This window comes from Triturus cristatus, chromosome 3_1 (assembly GCF_964204655.1).
Source record: "Triturus cristatus chromosome 3_1, aTriCri1.1, whole genome shotgun sequence".
Classification (NCBI taxonomy): Eukaryota; Metazoa; Chordata; class Amphibia; order Caudata; family Salamandridae; genus Triturus; species Triturus cristatus.
The window spans coordinates 245,797,180-245,815,898 of NC_140583.1; the positions used below are offsets into that span (position 1 = coordinate 245,797,180).

Below are 18,719 nucleotides of genomic sequence, written 5' to 3' on the forward strand. Positions count from 1 at the left end.
TTGTGAGATATTGATTTGTGCTGAATGCTAACCATCACAGTTCAAGAAAACAAGCTGCCCCTTTCCTGCGAGTGCAAGTCTTACAGAACAAGAGCAACACAAATTAAATCTCTGACAACAATTCCTGTGTGCACACAGACTCATGGTGTGATTCTAGGCAGAAAACGATATTTGATTGGCAATTTCAAAGCACATTTACTACTGTGGTAAAGCAAGTGATAATTACTGTAACAGCCTGACACATTTTCCTTATAGTTTAGAGAGGCAGAAAAGAGCACATGTCCTAACAGCTACTTGAGACAATGAGCATGTGGAACCTGGGTGAGTGATTAGACTAGAGCAAAGGAAATGAGCCTTGGTGACGTTGAATGTGTTAACGTTACACACTGCTATCTGAAATACCACACAGTGCTGAATAGTAAGCATGGGAGTGCAGGAAAATCAGCTGCCTGTGTGCTAAGAGTGTGCTTCCGGAGAATGTGTATTGTCAGGTGCAAGAGAGATCTGCATGGACGCTTGCACAACTGCATGAAGACTGCAGAGATGTATGTAAGAGTACATGTGTGGTAAGGGTTAATTGGAGTTTTGAACATGTAGGAACTACCTCACCCATTGCAGGAGTGGAACGAAAATCTACCATGTTGATTTCAAATGGGTTAGCATTTGCCTCTCATTTGTGAGATAGTGATTTGTGCTGAATGCTAACCATCACAGTTCAAGAAAACAAGCTGCCCCTTTCCTGCGAGTGCAAGTCTTACAGAACAAGAGCAACACAAATTAAATCTCTGACAACAATTCCTGTGTGCAGACAGACTCACGGTGTGATTCTAGGCAGAAAACGATATTTGATTGGCAATTTCAAAGCACATTTACTACTGTGGTAGAGCAAGTGATAATTACTGTAACAGCCTGACACATTTTCCTTACAGTTTAGAGAGGCAGAAAAGAGCACATGTCCTAACAGCTACTTGAGACCATGAGCATGTGAAACCTTTGTGAGTGATTAGACTAGAGCAAAGGGAATGAGCCTTGGTGACGTTGAATGTGTTAGCGTTACACACTGCTATCTGGAATACCACACAGTGCTGAATAAAAAGCATGGGAGTGCAGGAAAATCAGCTGCCTGTGTGCTAAGAGTGTGCTTCTGGAGAATGTGTATTGTCAGGTGCAAGAGAGATCTGCATGGACGCTTGCAAAACTGCATGAAGACTGCAGAGATGTTTGTAAGATGTATGTAAGAGTACATGTGTAGTAAGGGTTAATTGTAAATTTGAACATGTAGGAACTACCTCACCCATTGCAGGAGTGGAAGGAAAATCTACCATGTTGATTTCAAATGTGTTAGCATTTGCCTCTCATTTGTGAGATATTGATTTGTGCTGAATGCTAACCATCACAGTTCAAGAAAACAAGCTGCCCCTTTCCTGCGAGTGCAAGTCTTACAGAACAAGAGCAACACAAATTAAATCTCTGACAATAATTCCTGTGTGCACACAGACTCATGATGTGATTCTAGGCACAAAACAGTATTCCTGAGTGATACCAGTACACCTTAACTTATGGTGTAGACATACTCCATAATATCTTACAAGTTCAAGGCAGTTAAATATCTTCCAAAACATAAAATGTTAAACACAACTTTAAAAGAAGAAACACATTTCTATTATTTATATCAAAATGCACCACATACATCCCCTCTCAAATTCATAACTCACCTTTAAAAGTAGTTAGTTGAGAAAGAAATGTGGCACTCACACAGCAGATTATCAGAGCCAGAATCTCTGAGCTGTACACCTCTCACCAGAACCAGTAAATGACAAACTTTCCCTCTCTTTTTTCACACATATACATGTTAACTTCAAATCACATTGCTTCCCACATTTTTTCAAATGGAAACACACATTTCTATTGGTTGCAAATTTCAACCCTTTCCAAATGATTCCTACCCCCAACATGATTTCTGCCTGCTACCATAGCAACAGATCATGGAACACTGGTGTGAGCAGAGAGGTCAGAAGTTCAGCACACAATGTTTCTAATCCAAAGAGCAAGAGTGCTTGACTTTTCAAACCTAACAGCAAATCCAAAGTAATGTTCTGTGGGAACACATTTTTCTGAACCAATACAAAACATGCTTTTAAAAATGTAAACATACAGCCTAGTTTTTAGTGTACAATGGTGTGAAACAGCCAATGAGTTCTTTTTATTAAAAAAAAGTATGTAAGCCTCCATTTTACAACTATCTTTCTTTTCATATTGCCATTCTACTGAAAGACACCTTCTGAGTGCATCCAGATCTCCGTGAAAGATGTTCACAGCGTGGATTGTAGGTCATAGCTATGTCTTCTGGAGTGAAAAGAGGTATTGTGAAAGACCTTGCTTTGCCAAATGTAGACATTAAATGGATTGGTCAGAGACGGTTAAAGTGGCACCAATTAATGCCTTTGGTGAAATCCATTCTACATCTCCCACAGCCTAACCTTATAATTGTGCACTGTGGTGGAAATGACCTAGGCACTTTAACTGGGGTAGGTCTGGAAATGCTTGTTAAGGACACCTTTGTGCAATTGTGGTCACTTTTTCCACAAACTACCTTTGAATATTCTAATATATGCCAAAGGCAAAAGTGGAACTGGTCCAACCAATATTGTCCGCAGATTGAGAAAGCAAGAAAGCACGTCAATAAGTCTGTTTCTGCTTTCCTCAGACACTATGGTATGGGTTCTATATACCACAACAACTTGCGTTACAACATGCAAGGCATTTATAGAGGAGACGGTGTACATTTCACAGATGAAGGGAACAGAGTCTTCCTCTTGAACTTTAGACACAATGAACACAACGGCTCTTTTTAGAGCCAACCAACATCTAAACTCTTAGACTTGATTTTTAATTCTATTTTTTTTACACATTTTTTGCCGCCGTTCGCGCACCCCGCGAATTTTTGAAAAAAAATAAAATGTTTTTTTCACCCTTCGGGATCCCTCAGAGACCCCCTGACAAAGGCTAGAGGGTCAGGAACTCTCTACCCTGCCCCCTTTTCACGTTCTCCACCTTTCTTTTAAATAGAAACACACATTTCTATTGGTTGCAAATTTCAACCCTTTCCAAATGATTCCTACCCCCAACATGACTTCTGCCTGCTAGCATAGCAACAGATCATGGAACACAGGTGTGAGCAGAGAGGTCAGAAGTTCAGCACACAATGTTTCTAATCCAAATAGCCAGATTGCTTGACTTTTCAAACCTAACAGCAAATCCAAAGTAATGTTCTGTGGGAACACATTTTTCTGAACCAATACAAAACATGCTTTTAAAAATGTAAACATACAGCCTAGTTTTTAGTGTTGAATGGTCTGAAACAGCCAATGAGTTCTTTTTATTAAAAAAAAAGTATGTAAGCCTCCATTTTACAACTATCTTTCTTTTCATATTGCCATTCTACTGAAAGACACCTTCTCAGTGCATCCAGGTCTCCTCCTCACTCCCTGAAGTAGACTGCTGTTCTGCCATTTTCAAGTAAAATTGATAGCTGTTCAGCTCCTTGTCCCAGGAAATAAGAAGAAATAGTGAGGGGAGTGGGTGTGGTGTTTGAAGATTCTGGAACACAAACTACTCTGAACCAATGCTTCTGAGTGCATCCAGATCTCCTCCTCACTCCCTGAAGTAGACTGCTGTTCTGCCACTTTCAAGTAAAATTAATACCTGTTCAGCTCCTTTTCCTAGGAAATAAGAAGAAATAGTGAGGGGAGTGGCAAGGCATTTATAGAGGAGACGGTGTACATTTCACAGATGAAGGGAACAGAGTCTTCCTCTTGAACCAAAGACTCTGCATCGGTACTTACTTATAGGTACCAAAAAACACTCAATGAACACAACGGCTCTTTTTAGAGCCAACCAACATCTAAACACTTAAACTTGATTTTTAATTCAATTTTTTGTATCAATTTTTTGCCGCCGTGCGCGCACCGTGCGCGCAGCCCGCGATTTTTTTAAAAATAAATACAATGTTTTTTTCACCCTTCGGGGTCCTTCAGGGACCCCCTGACAAAGGCTAGGGGGTCAGGAACTCTCTACCCTGCCCCCTTTTAACGTTCTCCACCTTTGTTTTTCACTGCCACACACAAAATGGCGTCCGACACTTCCTGATTTCGACCGATTCGAATGTTGACTGACATCTAACCACCAATCAGAATTACGCTCGCGCACGGCACCTTGCGCCCACGGTTCGCGCACCGTGCGCGCATATAGATATTTATGTACATTTAACTGCAATTTTCTCAAAAACTACTGAACAGATTGACACCATATATGCAAAAGGCACATCCCTGACCGGAGGACTACCTCTTTGCCAAATTTCAAGTAATTCTGTTCAGCCGTTCGGGCTGTACCTTCGACTAAAGGTCCTATGGGAAAATGCATGGGGAAAACACGTTTTGGGACCCCCCTTTTTTCTCAGCCCCCGCTTGACGAATCACCCCGAGACTTTCAGGGTAGGAGCTGAGCGGAGTGCCCCATTAGTTTTGAAAATTTCATGAAGATTCGTCAACCGGCGCCAAAGTTATTCAAAATAGAATTTTCAGATTTCCTATGGGAACTCGTTCCTAACTATAACTATCTACTGGCGACCGCCAGTAGATAATATATATATATATATATATATATATATATACACACACAGACACTTCCTCTCCAGAAGTCAGGTGTGTGTCACCAAGCATTCTATAAGGAACTACTGCTGGTATTCAATCGGTCTCTCGAGTTTAGGAGGTTTTTTTTGCGTACATATCAAGGCACAAACTTACTAACTAAAAGGTAGAGAAATAACATCTTTAATTGGTTGGTACTCAAAAGACATTTTAAACTTAGCAACACTACCTGGGCACTCATAGCCAAATATGAGTACTCACTGTTGATCAATGATCATCACAGAGCACTTTGGGGGAGAATTTCCTGCTTCCTTTGCTACAAAAGCCCAAAAGGACTTAGTATTCCTCCGACTTTAGGTATTTCATTATCTTACACCATACCTTATCCCTTCTTCTCTTTTTAATGACACTTTCAGTCACCTTATCCCAATTCGTTTTTTGAATCGGTCCCATTCAGTGAAAATGACTTCATATGTTGGGCACTGATAAGTGAATTTAACACCCTTCTTTTTAATGCAACATCTTGGTTCTGTGCCAATGAGTGCTTTAGCCAAAACCCTATTTATGTTCTTCCTTATGCAAACTTCATCACATGATCTTCTATTTATTTATTGTACTTATTCTGTTTATTTCAAATATTACCTGAATGAATCACCCTAACTATGACACCAAAGATTTGTTTGCCTCTATGGTGACCATTCAAAGGTGCTCACTGGATGTGTGATAGAAGCTGAGGTCTCAGTCTGGTTCTAAGTAAAGTTAACTAGTGTCTCCCTTACTTAAATCTGGATCACAATAAACTAGAATTGCCATCTGTTTTGGAAGAATCAGATGAGGTCTATAAGGCATGGATTCTGCACTACACTGAGTGAGCCAAAAGCAGGGCCAGGACACACTAGGGTGGATATACAAAACCCTACAATGCACTGCTGGCACTGGGCCTGCTCTGTAGGTTTAAAAATGACATGTGAACCTACCACTTACTATCTGACACATGAAGTGTGTATTAATTTCAGATATAAAATATAGATGAATATCCCATTGCCATCAGAATTAATAAATGCCATCTTTCCATAAGCTGTGAAAGAACAATGCCATTTAACAATAGAACATGAATAAGTCCATGCAACACGCCTTACTTCAACGTAACTATATGGTTTATTAAGCATAAAGTATAAGTAAAAACATCAGCAGAGGGTCCCATATTAAGAGACCACCGTACCTTCTGCTTCAATGCTAGAAGCTCTATCTTGGCCCGGTTCAGCTCTAGCTCCTTGTCACGCTTGGCAATCTCTCCCGACTGCCCCTCCAGCTTTTCATAAGCCCCTCGGAGTCGATCCACTAGGTCGGCCCTCTTCTGAGTGCTCTCTGATAAAGACGCCTGTAGGTCCAGTTCAGAGCCACACCGTCCCTTGAATGAGAATGATGGTTGGAAATACAACTCCTCCAGGGAACAATGTGGGAGACGAGACAGAGAGTGCCTCCTCCTGGTTGGGGGGCTGGGACTTTTACGATCCAAATCAGCTCCATTCATGAAAACGCTGCAATAAAAAGAATCCAGGTTCGTCATGGGAAGGACAAGACCAGGGAGAGTACTGAAAACATGCGCATTCGAGAGCATCCGGAAGGCAAAGGCAGCAGAGGCTCAGAATTCAAGACTTCTAACACAACAGAACTTGAGTGCAGTTTAAGTGAAGTAACTGCTTGGAGATTCCCACTAATCCCTTCTTCATTCATCACTCTCTAGTTACTGTAATAGACTCTCACTGGTCCCTTCCTCATTCTCTAGTTTCTGCAGGGACACACCCACTAATCCATCCTTTATTTGCCTCTCTCCAGTTACTATAAGAGACTATCACCGATCCCTTCATCATTCCCTACTCCATAGTTGCTGCTATAGGAATCCCATGGATGACTTCCTCATTCAACACTCTCAAGCTACTGCTGGGAGACTACTATTGATGCTATACTTATTAGTTTATCTTTAGTTACTGCTGAGAGACTCCCGCTGATCCTTACCCTCTAGGGTTGACTGGATTACTTCGTTCCAATAGGACTGTTCCCAATCTTTAATTCTGACCCCATTAAACTCATCTAAAGTCCAGCTAGATTGCGGTGTCCCACAAGGCTCCTCCCTCTCTCCACATCTTTTTATTTTATACATGTGACCCTTAGTTCACACACTCAAAAATAGGAACTGTACAATCTACAACTATGTGGATGACATGCAACTACTATTTAGTATTGACAACATCTCCTGAATCAAAGGTAATCTTTCAAAATGCCATGCTTTTCATCTGCGATTGGATGAACAGCAACCATCTAAAATTAAACTTGGACAAAACAGAAATCATCATCACCAAAACCAAGCTTGATTACTGAACTGCATCCTTATGGTCTTCCAAGAATGGACCCCTCCTCGCACCTCCAAAAAATGAGTAAAAAGTCTCAGGGTGCTTACTGATAATAACGTCTCTATGAAGACCCAACTCGGGGTTGTGATCTCTCTATGTTTTCTACTGCCCCGCAGAATCAGGAAAATTGCAAAATCCCTTACACCTCAGACTCTTACTCAACCTGTTATAGCCCTAGTTCTCGCTAGAATAGCCTAAAGGCCTCATTCATACGCTTCAAATTGTCCGGAATCAGACCGTCCAATTAATACACTGACAACCGAGACAGTGTCATATCACCCCCTTGCTTAAAGTTCTTCACTGGCTGCCTTTGGAATAAAGGACTATTTACAAAACTGATTGCATTATGTTCAAAACTATTACTGATAACAGCCCAGTCTTTATCACATCCTGGATCCAGAAGTCTACCCCAAAACATACATCGCGGTCTGCTTTCCTGCGGGACCTCAGTTCAAAAAGGAGAGACTGGGCAACTCCAGGTTCTCAGCCATCGCACCTAACATATGGAACTCTTCCTGCTTTGAGATCAGAACAGCCCCATGCTACATGAAATTCAGAACACTTTAAAAAAAAAACTGATTATTCAGACAGGTATACAATTAATGCCTTGCTCAACAGTAATATAACCTACTAGACCCCACCCCAGCTCCAAGATACCAACTGGTGATCGTGTGCTTAACAAATATCGGTAACAACATAACTCATTCACAAGTCTGTAGTTACTGCTTGGAGATGTCAGCTGATCCACTGCTGAGTCACCGCTCTTTAGTTACTGCAGGGAAACTCCCAATAATCCTTATTTCATTCGCCACTCTCTAGTTACTGCTAAAACATACTCACTGACCCCTTCCTCATTCACCAAATTCTAATTATTGCTTGGAAACCCCTATTGATCCCTTCTTCATTCTCTTATCTTATCTTATCTTCAGTGCAATTTGTAAAGCGCACTGACGCCGAAGCTTCCTGGCGCTAGTAGACAGAATGGGTAGGGAGGGAGCATAGAGGGCGGAGTTTTAGCTAATGGGGAGGAATAGGTGAGTTTTTAACAATTTTCTGAAGTTCAGAAGGGAAGAGGAGGATTTTATTGGAAGAGGAAGGAGATTCCAAAGCACAGGAGCTAGATAGGAGAAACGGCGACCGCCGAATTTCTTGGTTTTGCTTTTAGGAGTGATTAACAAATCACGGTGGGCTGATCGGAGGTTACGTGTTGGGCAATGAGGATGGATGAGAGATTTGAGGAATGCAGGACCAGAGCAGTGAAGGGCTTTGAAAGTGAGGCATGCCCCCTTGAAGGCAGCCGTTTGGGCTATCGGGAGCCAATGGAGGCTGTGGAGCAGAGGCTTGGCTGATTGCCATCTGGGGGTTCCATGAATCAAGCGGGCTGCTTGATTCTGGACGACTTGAAGGCGGTGTAACAGGAATTGTGGAAGGCCGTGATAGATGGAGTTAGAAAAATCCAAACGGGAGAGCACAAGTGAGATGACAGTTTGGGTGAGTGCTGCTGGGGGAAGAAGGTGACGGACTTTGCGGATCCTCCGGAGTTGGTACATACAAGATGAGACTACCGCTCCAACTTGGGCTTTGAGGGAGAGTTCGGCGTCAATGATTACACCCAAGCTCTTTACTGTTTTTGCTGGGATAGGGGGGGAGCCAAGCTCCGGAGGCCAGAACTGTGGGCCCCAGTGGGCATGACTGAGTCCAGGGAGGAGGAGCTCAGTTTTTCCGGGGTTCAACTTCAATTGGTTCAGATTCATAATATGAATCATGACTGCGTGGAACGTTTTGATGGCATGTGGTGAATTGAGTGAGAGGATGATTTGTAAGTCGTCGGCGTAATTATAGACAATGATGTCCCATTTCCACAGAGAATGAATCAGGGGCCGGAGGTAAAGATTAAATGGAAGTGCAGAGAGAGAGGAGCCCTGGGGGACTCCGCAGAACGAGGGTTTTTTTTTTGGCAGTGTAGGGACCCAGGCGGACCGCCTGTGTTCTTCCAGTGAGGAAGGACCTGACCCACTCGAGAGCAGTGCCCTGGATGCCTGCCTGCTCGACACGGTGGAGAAGGATGTTATGATCCACCGTGTCGAACGCGGCTGATAAGTCCAGGAGGACGAGGGCTTGGGGGAGCCCCGCGTCCACATTGCTCCTGAGTGTGTCAAGGACTGCCAAGATGACTGTCTCTGTAGAATGGGCGGGTCTGAAGCCGGCTTGGTTAGGCTCGAGATGGCAGGAAGATTCGATAAAGTTTGACAGGCACCGGGTGACATGGGCCTCCATTAGTTTTGAGAAGTATGGAAGGAGGGAGATGGGGCGATAATTCGACGGCTCCGCGGGGTCGGCGCCGGGTTTTTTGAGGAGGGGCACTAGGATGGCCTCCTTGAAAGAGGTAGGAAAGGTGCCACTGCTAAAGGATCTGTTAAGTAAGTGTAGAATACGATCTGGCAGGTTGAGGCATATACTCCGCAGGACCGACGGTGGACAGCAGTCGTTCGGGGAGCCAGATTTCACGCGGTTGGCAAGTTCCGCTAGAGAGGTAGGATCCAGAGCAGGGAAGGTGGTAAAAGTCAAGGAGTTATTAGAGGAAGTAACCGGTGAAGGTGACTGGGGAAGGGGGGGAATAGACTTTTTGATTTTTGTGATCTTTTCCAAGAAAAAAGAGTTCAGGGTGTCGCAGGCCTCCTGAGTGGGGGTCTGGGCTGCGAGGGTTCTATCATCTGTGGTTAGCTCGTTCAGGACTCTGAACACCTCCTTAGATTTGTTGACTGCCGAGGAGATCCTATTGGAGAAGTGTTCAATTTTAGCTGAGCTGATGGCTGTTTTATAATCTTTACGTGCGGCCAGATAGGACTGTCTAGCAGAGTCAGAATAGTCACGTCTCCAAATACGTTCTAGCTGGCGAGTTTTTAATTTCTGAGCCTTAAGGTCGTCAGAAAACCACCTATGGGAGTGCCGATGCCTGGTGCTGGGGAATTTGACTAAGGGAGCAAACAGGTCGCTGGCCGATTCTAACCAGGAACCGATGTCTTGTTCTAGTCCGTCGATGTCATTGGGGGGGTGAGAGCCTGGGCAGGAGTCGGCCAGGGCAGTGAGGAAGCCCTGAGAGTCGTATATGCTCCATTTCCGTGAAAGGCCACCGGCCATCAGGGGGGCAGGAATCTGACCGGCGACTGTGATGGTGGTGTCCACCAGGTAATGGTCGGACCAGGCACAGGGGAGTATGTCTGGTGAAGTTATAGCCAGATTGCAGGTCCAGATCTGGTCGAGGATATGTCCCTTGATGTGGGTGGGTAGGGAGACGTGTTGAGTAAGATTCAGATTTTTTAGAGTCTCGAAGAACTCCGTGGCATGGGGGCCGGCATTGATGTCGTTAAACCAGTAGTTTAGATCGCCGAAGATAGCGAAGCAGGAGTGCAACGTTAGCAGAGAGGACAGTTGTTCACTCAAGATGGAAGAGAAGGAGGGCATAGAATGGGGGGGTCGGTATAGGAGGAGCAAGGTAAGGGGGCCGGTATCAGTTTGTACGCTGATGAGTAAGTTTTCCACCTCGGGGAGGGGAAGAGAGTAAGAGGAAATTGAATTCAAGCGTTTAGATATAATGGCTGCCACCCCACCACCGGGTCGGTCACCAGGGCGATCGGCATGGAGAATATAATAATCAGGGGGAAGGGCAGCCAGGATGTCTGGGAGGGACTCTGATGTTAGCCACGTTTCCGTGAGCAGGTGCATATCAGGATTAGAGTTGGATAGCAAAATGAAGATGTCTTCGAAGTGTTTCACCAACGAGCGGGTGTTCATATATGATACCCTGATGGACGTGGTGTTCCTGATCGGCATAGCTGAAGGTGAGCGTCCGTGTAAATGGAGTTGGTCAGGGCGCATAAGGCCAGCAGAGAGTATGCGGCGAATAGCCGATGGAGATGGTGTGATGGCAGTGTATTGTAGATCTCTGAGTGATTGAGGTGAGTAGCTGATAGGATGGTCAGCGTGGCGTGCCCTAGGGCCCGTCCTGGCGCGGACGGGCGCAGACGGGCTTGCCTTTGGCGCGCCTTTGGCGCGCAAACGGCGCTCCCGCTGCGCTTCCGGTAGATGCACATGATTTATGCTGGGAGGAGGGGGTTGGATGGGCATGGCTTAAAAAGGGGCGTGGCCTCTCTCATGGCCGGTAATGGCATCAGGGGGAGTGTTGTAGGAGGCTACGTGGCAGCGCTAGAATCCGCTGTGCGTGCCTGTCCAATTTGAGCGAGTGCTCTGAAGGTGATCTCGCTAGCTGGTGAGTTTTTAAAAGTACAAGTTTATTTGTGACAATCAATTTTAAAAAGCGTGAGTGCGCGAGTAAATGCTCCCGGCTTCCGCCTCAGGAGAAAGGTCTGTCTGAAGGGACGCTTGTGTTCAGCGTCTTTATACTCGACGACGAAGGGCATGGCTTAAAAAGGGGCGTGGCCTCTCTCGTGGCCGGTAATGGCGTCAGGGGGAGTGTTGTAGGAGGCTACATGGCAGCGCTAGAATCCGCTGTGCGTGCCTGTCCAATTCGAGCGAGTGCTCTGAAGGTGCTTTCGCTAACTGGTGAGTTTTTTTAAAAGTACAAGTTTATTCGTGACAATCAATTTTAAAAAGCGTGAGTGCGCGAGTAAATGCTCCCGGCTTCCGCCTCAGGAGAAAGGTCTGTCTGAAGGGACGCTTGTGTTCAGCGTCTTTATACTCGGCGACGAAGGGCGTGGCTTAAAAAGGGGCGTGGCCTCTCTCGTGGCCGGTAATGGCGTCAGGGGGAGTGTTGTAGGAGGCTACGTGGCAGCGCTAGAATCCGCTGTGCGTGCCTGTCCAATTCGAGCGAGTGCTCTGAAGGTGATTTCGCTAGCTGGTGAGTTTTTTTAAAAGTACAAGTTTATTCGTGACAATCAATTTTAAAAAGCGTGAGTGCGCGAGTAAATGCTCCCGGCTTCCGCCTCAGGAGAAAGGTCTGTCTGAAGGGACGCTTGTGTTCAGCGTCTTTATACTCGGCGACGAAGGGCTTGGCTTAAAAAGGGGCGTGGCCTCTCTCGTGGCCGGTAATGGCATCAGGGGGAGTGTTGTAGGAGGCTACGTGGCAGCGCTAGAATCCGCTGTGCGTGCCTGTCCAATTCGAGCGAGTGCTCTGAAGGCGATCTCGCTAGCCGGTGAGTTTTTAAAAGTACAAGTTTATTCGTGACAATCAATTTTAAAAAGCGTGAGTGCGCAAGTAAATGCTCCCAGCTTCCGCCTCAGGAGAAAGGTCTGTCTGAAGGGACGCTTGTGTTCAGCGTCTTTATACTCGGCGACGAAGGGCGTGGCTTAAAAAGGGGCGTGGCCTCTCTCGTGGCCGGTAATGGCGTCAGGGGGAGTGTTGTAGGAGGCTACGTGGCAGCGCTAGAATCTGCTGTGCGTGCCTGTCCAATTCGAGCGAGTGCTCTGAAGGTGATCTCGCTAGCCGGTGAGTTTTTAAAAGTACAAGTTTATTCGTGACAATCAATTTTAAAAAGCGTGAGTGCGCGAGTAAATGCTCCCGGCTTCCGCCTCCGGAGAAAGGTCTGTCTCTACCCACTACTTACCATTGGGAGACTTGCACTGATCCCATCCTCATTCCTCCCTCTAAAATTAACACTGGAAGACTTCTGTTGATTCCTTCCTCATTTGATACTCTATAGTTACTGTTTTGAAGCTCCTACTCATCCTTTCCTCTTTCACCACACTCTAGCTGCTACTGGGAGACTACCAATCATCCATTCCTCATTCAACATTGTCTATTTACAACTGTGAGACCCCCACTTATTCTTTCTTCATTCATTATTCTCTAGTTCCTTGTGAGGGGACTCCCATTGATTAATTCCTCATTAGGCATGAAGGTACCTTCCAGTCTCTAAGGAGTGAATCCCACGCATCGGACTCACAGATCTTGACCGGTCAAACTGTTGTGGGCTGGTGGACCCTCTCCTGTATTCCCGCCAGTTATGATTCATGTAATCAGGCTCTGAATATCCGGTGGAAGGCCGTGACAGGACCTGAAAGAGACATGATATGGAAACACTGTTGGTGGCATCATACCAATGTTTGGTTGTTTTGTACATGGTACTAAAAGTCATATTTCGGCCTATATTTGTCATACTAAAGTGACAGAAAAGTGTTGTATCTGGGACCTAGGTCAGATAAGAATACAGAGTGTTCTGATGTAATGAGTTTTGAACAAGATAATTCTGAATCTGCCATTCCCAGAGTATTCTCACACTGTAGGTTCTGATTTGTACACTTCTTTTAAAATATATTCTCATCATCTTCTTGGAATGCTATGAGTATGAGTACTTTATTGATGATGAATGGCAGAGAAAGGGGACCAGTTCCTGTTAATCGTGCTGTGTTCTGTTGTTCTTTCTGGGCACTATGTTGATGATCGGCATTTCTATTGGGTGGTGGGTTAATCAAGTGCGAAACCTGAGGGAGCCCAGAAGCCACCCACTGAAACCGTATCCCCAGAAATGGTTTTGAACGCCATTCAGACCTCCCAAAAGACTGGAGGACATGATCGGAGAGGTGGGTATTGAGGTTTCCTTGTTACAACAGGATATTTACAATCTGGCCAAGGTACTAAGGTGGCTGAAAATTGTAAATCGGCTGCTGAGGCTGAACTCTGCCCACTCACCCTGGACTATAAACAACTGAAGGACATGGCTCAGTAATTGGAAAAGAGGGTAGAGGATGCAGATGGTCGCTCCAGACGCAACAACTTGCATATGATGGGGTTCCTTGAAGGAGTGGAGGACCCTAGACCGACACAGTTTTGTATGGATAGTTTAGAACCTGGTATCCAGGCACATAACTCTCCGATCACTTTATTCTAGAAAGGGCACACCATGCTTTGGCTGCCCCTCCTGCCCCCAGAGCACTGCCATGTTTAAAATATTGAGATTTTTTTACTTTCATGATTGCAACCCAATAATTTGAATAGTAAGGGAAAGCAAGGATATAAACCCTGAGCCCTTTAAGATATTAATCTTCCCACACTACACACCAAAAGTGTAGCTACAGAAAAAAATCCTTCAATGAAGTGGAGTAAAAAAGCTGAGATCAACGCAGCTTTAATGCATATGGCTATATCCAGCTAAGCTTAAGGTGTTTCACCAGGAACGGTCCTACTTACTTGAAACACCTGAGAATGCCTGGGAGTGGGTGAAGGAGAGGGTGGATGTTCAGGGAAGACATAGTGGCTCTGGCTCAGGTGGGGTGCTCCCCACCCTTGCGACTGAGGTGTCCACATACTGCAGAAGAAGACGCCATTTGGCCTAGAAAAGGTTGAAAATGTAGAACATCGACTCTCAAATGTCCTCTGGATCCAGTAATGCTTCTGATCATGGACCCAGGCTGTGACAGAATGTCAACAACATGGCTCAGTCATGGTACTCGCCACCTAAAAACGCATAGTGACTGCAGTACATTGATGTTTGGGCGCCTGCATCGTGGCTAGCACTGGTGTATGTATAAAAGTGGTCTAATGTTAGCAGTAGACAATCGGGCTATGGGAAGGTAAACCTACAACATGTTCACAAGGAAACTGTTATGGGGAATAGATGCTTCATGTTGGGATGTATGAGATGGGTGCATTTGGATGTTGGGATGAATTGGGAGTTTGTTTTTAACTGCTGCAGCACATGGGGACTCCCACAGAAAGGAGCAACAGGTACTGGGTTTGTTATTTGCAGGTAGAGGCACATTCTCCAGGTTTAAAGTACTTGTCTGGAATGTTAATGGCCTGAACAACAAAATTAAAAGGGAGGCTGTTTTGCACCATATTAAAAATGCTGCACCTTGCATGGTCCTCTTACAGGAGATGCGCTTGCTGGGTACCCAAAGTAGATTTCTGGGATGCTTTGGATTTACAAGATTATTCCATTCTGGCTTCACAACAGGGTCCAGGAGGTGGTGATTTTATTTCACAAACATTCCCATTGACGGTGACTGAGGTTTGTAATCATGCATTGGGGAAATATGTGGCTGTCCCTGTTTAGGTAGAGTGTCTCCCCTGGACTGTAGCAAGCTTTTCTATTCCCCTCGCCCTAATACAACGTTCACTGCAAGTTCTTACTGAATTGGCCTTGACGGCCCCTACGAGTATGTGCTCATGGGCAGGGATTTTAACTCCATGATGGATGCCTCAGTTGCCACAAAAGAGCCAGGGTCTGCTGCTTTGCAAACCGCGTTCCTTTGTTGGGCAGCAGCATTGAGGATGAGTGATGTCTGGAGGCTGATGCATTCTATAGATGACAAATTTACATTCTACTCTGGAACACACAGGTCTCATTCTAGACTGACCCCTTCTTTATTCTGGCAGTTGAGCTACCATGGGTTACAGGTGCTACTATGCTTCCCAGGCGTCTATCGGACCATTTCCCGGCTGAGCTCACAATGGATAGGCCCGTGGGGCACACAGAATGTCAATGGCTTCCTAATCCTTGGTGGCATTTAGGCAGGCATATTTACGATCAAGTCCATGCAGACATAGTGGAATATCTGGACACAAAAAGAACCTCCGTCCCCCTCAGTAATGTTCGTGTGGGAGGCACTTAAGCCAACCATCAGGGGCAAGATTATTTCGCACATAACAAGTAAGCATAGGGAAGATGTCCGATAAACATGGAGTAATAAATTTCAATCCTTCACTTGGAACACAATTTTTCCGAGCGCACAGATATAGAGGATCAGTGGAGACTGGAAGCGACTTAAACGTCCCTTCTGGAGAACTTATTAGACAACACCAAAAAATCATGGGCTGCCTCACAGGACTGAGTATATGATTTGGGAGGCAAGACCGGTAAGTTAATATACTGGTTGGCCACTCAAGAAACTGAGTCTAGAGTATTAGCCCATATTCATGACCCACCATGAGGGTTGATCACTAAGTCACTTTCATTTCTAACTATAGATTACTATAGAATGCTGTATCGTAAGATACCCACCCTAAAGGACGAAAGTAATAACCTATGCTTTAACAAACTTCCTGTGTCCAAACAGCAAAACTCTGAAAGAGTTTATATGGAACTTCTAATATCGAGGAGTAACTCTTGGAGAGGATAGCACAGATGCAAGCTGAGAAAACATCTGGCGCAAATGGTTTTCCCTTAGACGTTTTAAAGAAAAATTGTACTACTCTCGTGGAACCATTGTTGCCAATGTTTCAAGAGGAACTAAGCACTTACAAATACGACCATCCGGGGTCCGGGGAGCTCCATGGGAGTTATATATACAAGACAATCCTTTGATGGACTGTGTCTCCTACAGGCCTATTTCTCTGATTGACATAGAGGCAAATATCTTCACAGTATTTACTGAAATAAGATAGGAAGTTATTATTATTTTGGGGTGTCAGTAATTGATGGAAAAAAATGCCCCGTGGGAGGTTCTCTGCTTTACATTACACTGTGAGATGCTCTAAGAAGTTTTTTTATTTTTATTTTTAATGTAGTGCAGCAATATTTCTTAGAGGTTAGGATGGTAGCACGTCCGCTTATGTTAGAACTGCTGGCAAAGTTTGCATTAAAGCTCCTGGTAAGGATGTGATTTAGGGTGACATTGGGGTGGCCTCAGTACTATGTTTACAGTAACACCAACATGAACTGAAAGCTGAAAGGAATTAGCATCCACCAAGGAGCACCAAATGTAGAGTGAAGGGCCCAAAGAGCAAAGAGAAGTTCCTAGGAGTCCAAACAAGTTCAAGTCATCAGGAGTGAGGATTTGAGGGTGTGAGATATGTAAGTCCACTGATCAGCAAAAGGCCATCAAATTGATTTAGTGGGTCACTGTATCCTAAGAAGGCAACTAAAAAGCAAGGAAAACCCTCACCGGCTACAGTGATGAATGATGAAGCGTCTTCTGTTCACCCTAAAGATGACTCCAAAAGATTATAGTAGAAAGCAGTAAAAGTCTGGTGGAACTAGATACAAGGCTGCTACTCACATGAGGCTGTATTGCAAAATGGCCCTGATGCGTCCTTCACGTATAAACTGATGCTATTTGGTTTAGTTTCAGCATCAACAATATTTGAGAGACTAACACGTCCCTTCTTCAATGACAAAGAATACATCCAGGATAATATATTGTCATTCAGATTATCCAAAGAAGACCACAATGCAAGTCTATGTAAGGTATTGCCTATCCTTGAAGAAAATGGTTTGCCTGTTTCTGACAAAAGGTGTAAAATTGCAATACAACGTGTAGATCACCATGGGAGCTGCATTTGCAAAGAGGGAATAGCGCCCAAAACATGCTTGCTTTGGGTGATGGTAGGAGCACCCAATCTCAAGGATAAATAAAGATTGCATTAATTGCAGGGGCTGGCAGAATATTATTCGAGATTTGATCCTATAATATCAGACAAGACTGCAAATATTTGGAGTTCAATATTTTTTTGTTTTACTTCTGACAGAAGCATGGCATTGGACGTGGGTTTTAAATGCTGATGGAGGAATTAGCAGGTGGGAGTCGGTTATCGTGATCAATGCAAGGTCTGGTCCAAGGGTTTGGTATGAATAATTTGTAATGCCCGTAATCTGCGGTGGAGTGCGGTGCCCAACTTAAGTCAGCTTACATCTTAACATTCAACCTGTCACAGTCGTCTTTTAGAGTGTCCGTCGTGGGTATGTCACATCAGGCATGCAATAAGTAAGCCATATTATTAAGAGGCTGGTCTGTGCCCCTGTAGCCTGTGCTTAGGGGGTTACATGGCAGTAAAACCCAGAAGGGGACGTGTAACATCTCACATAGAGGTCTGCACTGTCTGGGTCCAGTCATGGAGCCGCAGCCATTGTTGAAGGGCACATGCTCTGTAACCATGGTCAGGTCACTCAGCACCTGAAGGATTAGGCTGGTAATACACAATCCAAGTCCTAAACCAAGGTCAAAAAAGCGTATAGTAAAGTGAAAAAATCCTAGGGCAAGCTGAAGGAGAGGGCTCGCTTGCTGTGAGACTGGGCACTGCAAGGACAAAGAGCTTTCTCAAGCACTCAAACAGAACTGAATCCTCCAAGCAAAGTATCCAGTTTCTGATAGGAGGTCCTAGATTTGGGGATATTAACAATAGTTCAGATCATGCACGATTGATGCATAGTTGAAAGTAAGCTGATGTTATGTTATGTTATGTTATTTTTATTTGTAGAGCGCGCTGTTACCCAAGGGTGTCCTGGCGCTATGTGAAGTCATGAGGAGTCCAAGAAGGAAAACGAATATAAAGATCAGACAGAGAAAAGCCGGGTTTTCAAGGTCTTCCTAAAGGAGAGTAGATTAGTTGTGGATCTGAGGTGCAGCGGCATATCATTCCAGGTCTTAGCTGCGCATACAATAAAACTTTTTCCTCCCCAGCTAGCCTTGTGGACTCTGGGTACCGAAATAAGCTTAGCCTCTGACGAGCGTAATGCTCTTTTTGGCAGGTACCAGGAGAATTGTTGCTTAAGAAACTCGGGGCCTACTCCATGTAATGCCTTGTGGACCAGGCATAGAGCCTTAAATTGAGTCCTTTTCCTAATAGGCAGCCAATGAAGCTTTGTCAACTCAGCTGAGATAGATGCATGTTTAGGAATATTATTAATCAGCCGGGCTGCTGCATTCTGGAGGATCTGTAGTTTATGCATGAATCCTTCTTGCAGCGTGAGGTAAAGCC

At 44.8% G+C, this 18,719-nt stretch overlaps 1 protein-coding gene across 2 annotated transcripts in view; it reads right to left on the reverse strand.

The window, feature by feature from the left end:
- Nucleotides 1-18,719, reverse strand: part of LOC146860022 (uncharacterized) — a 269,057-nt gene that overhangs the window by 190,174 nt on the left and 60,164 nt on the right. For both annotated transcript variants that reach the window (XR_014978762.1, XM_085643785.1), the window contains exons 3-4: nucleotides 12,926-13,077; nucleotides 5,872-6,190 (exon numbers count right to left, since the gene is read on the reverse strand). Coding sequence is in view for 1 of the 2 variants with exons in the window: in XM_085643785.1 (XP_085499911.1) it covers nucleotides 5,872-6,190; nucleotides 12,926-13,077 (471 nt within the window). In the remaining variant the exon portion in view is untranslated. The remainder of the gene's footprint in view (nucleotides 1-5,871; nucleotides 6,191-12,925; nucleotides 13,078-18,719) is intronic.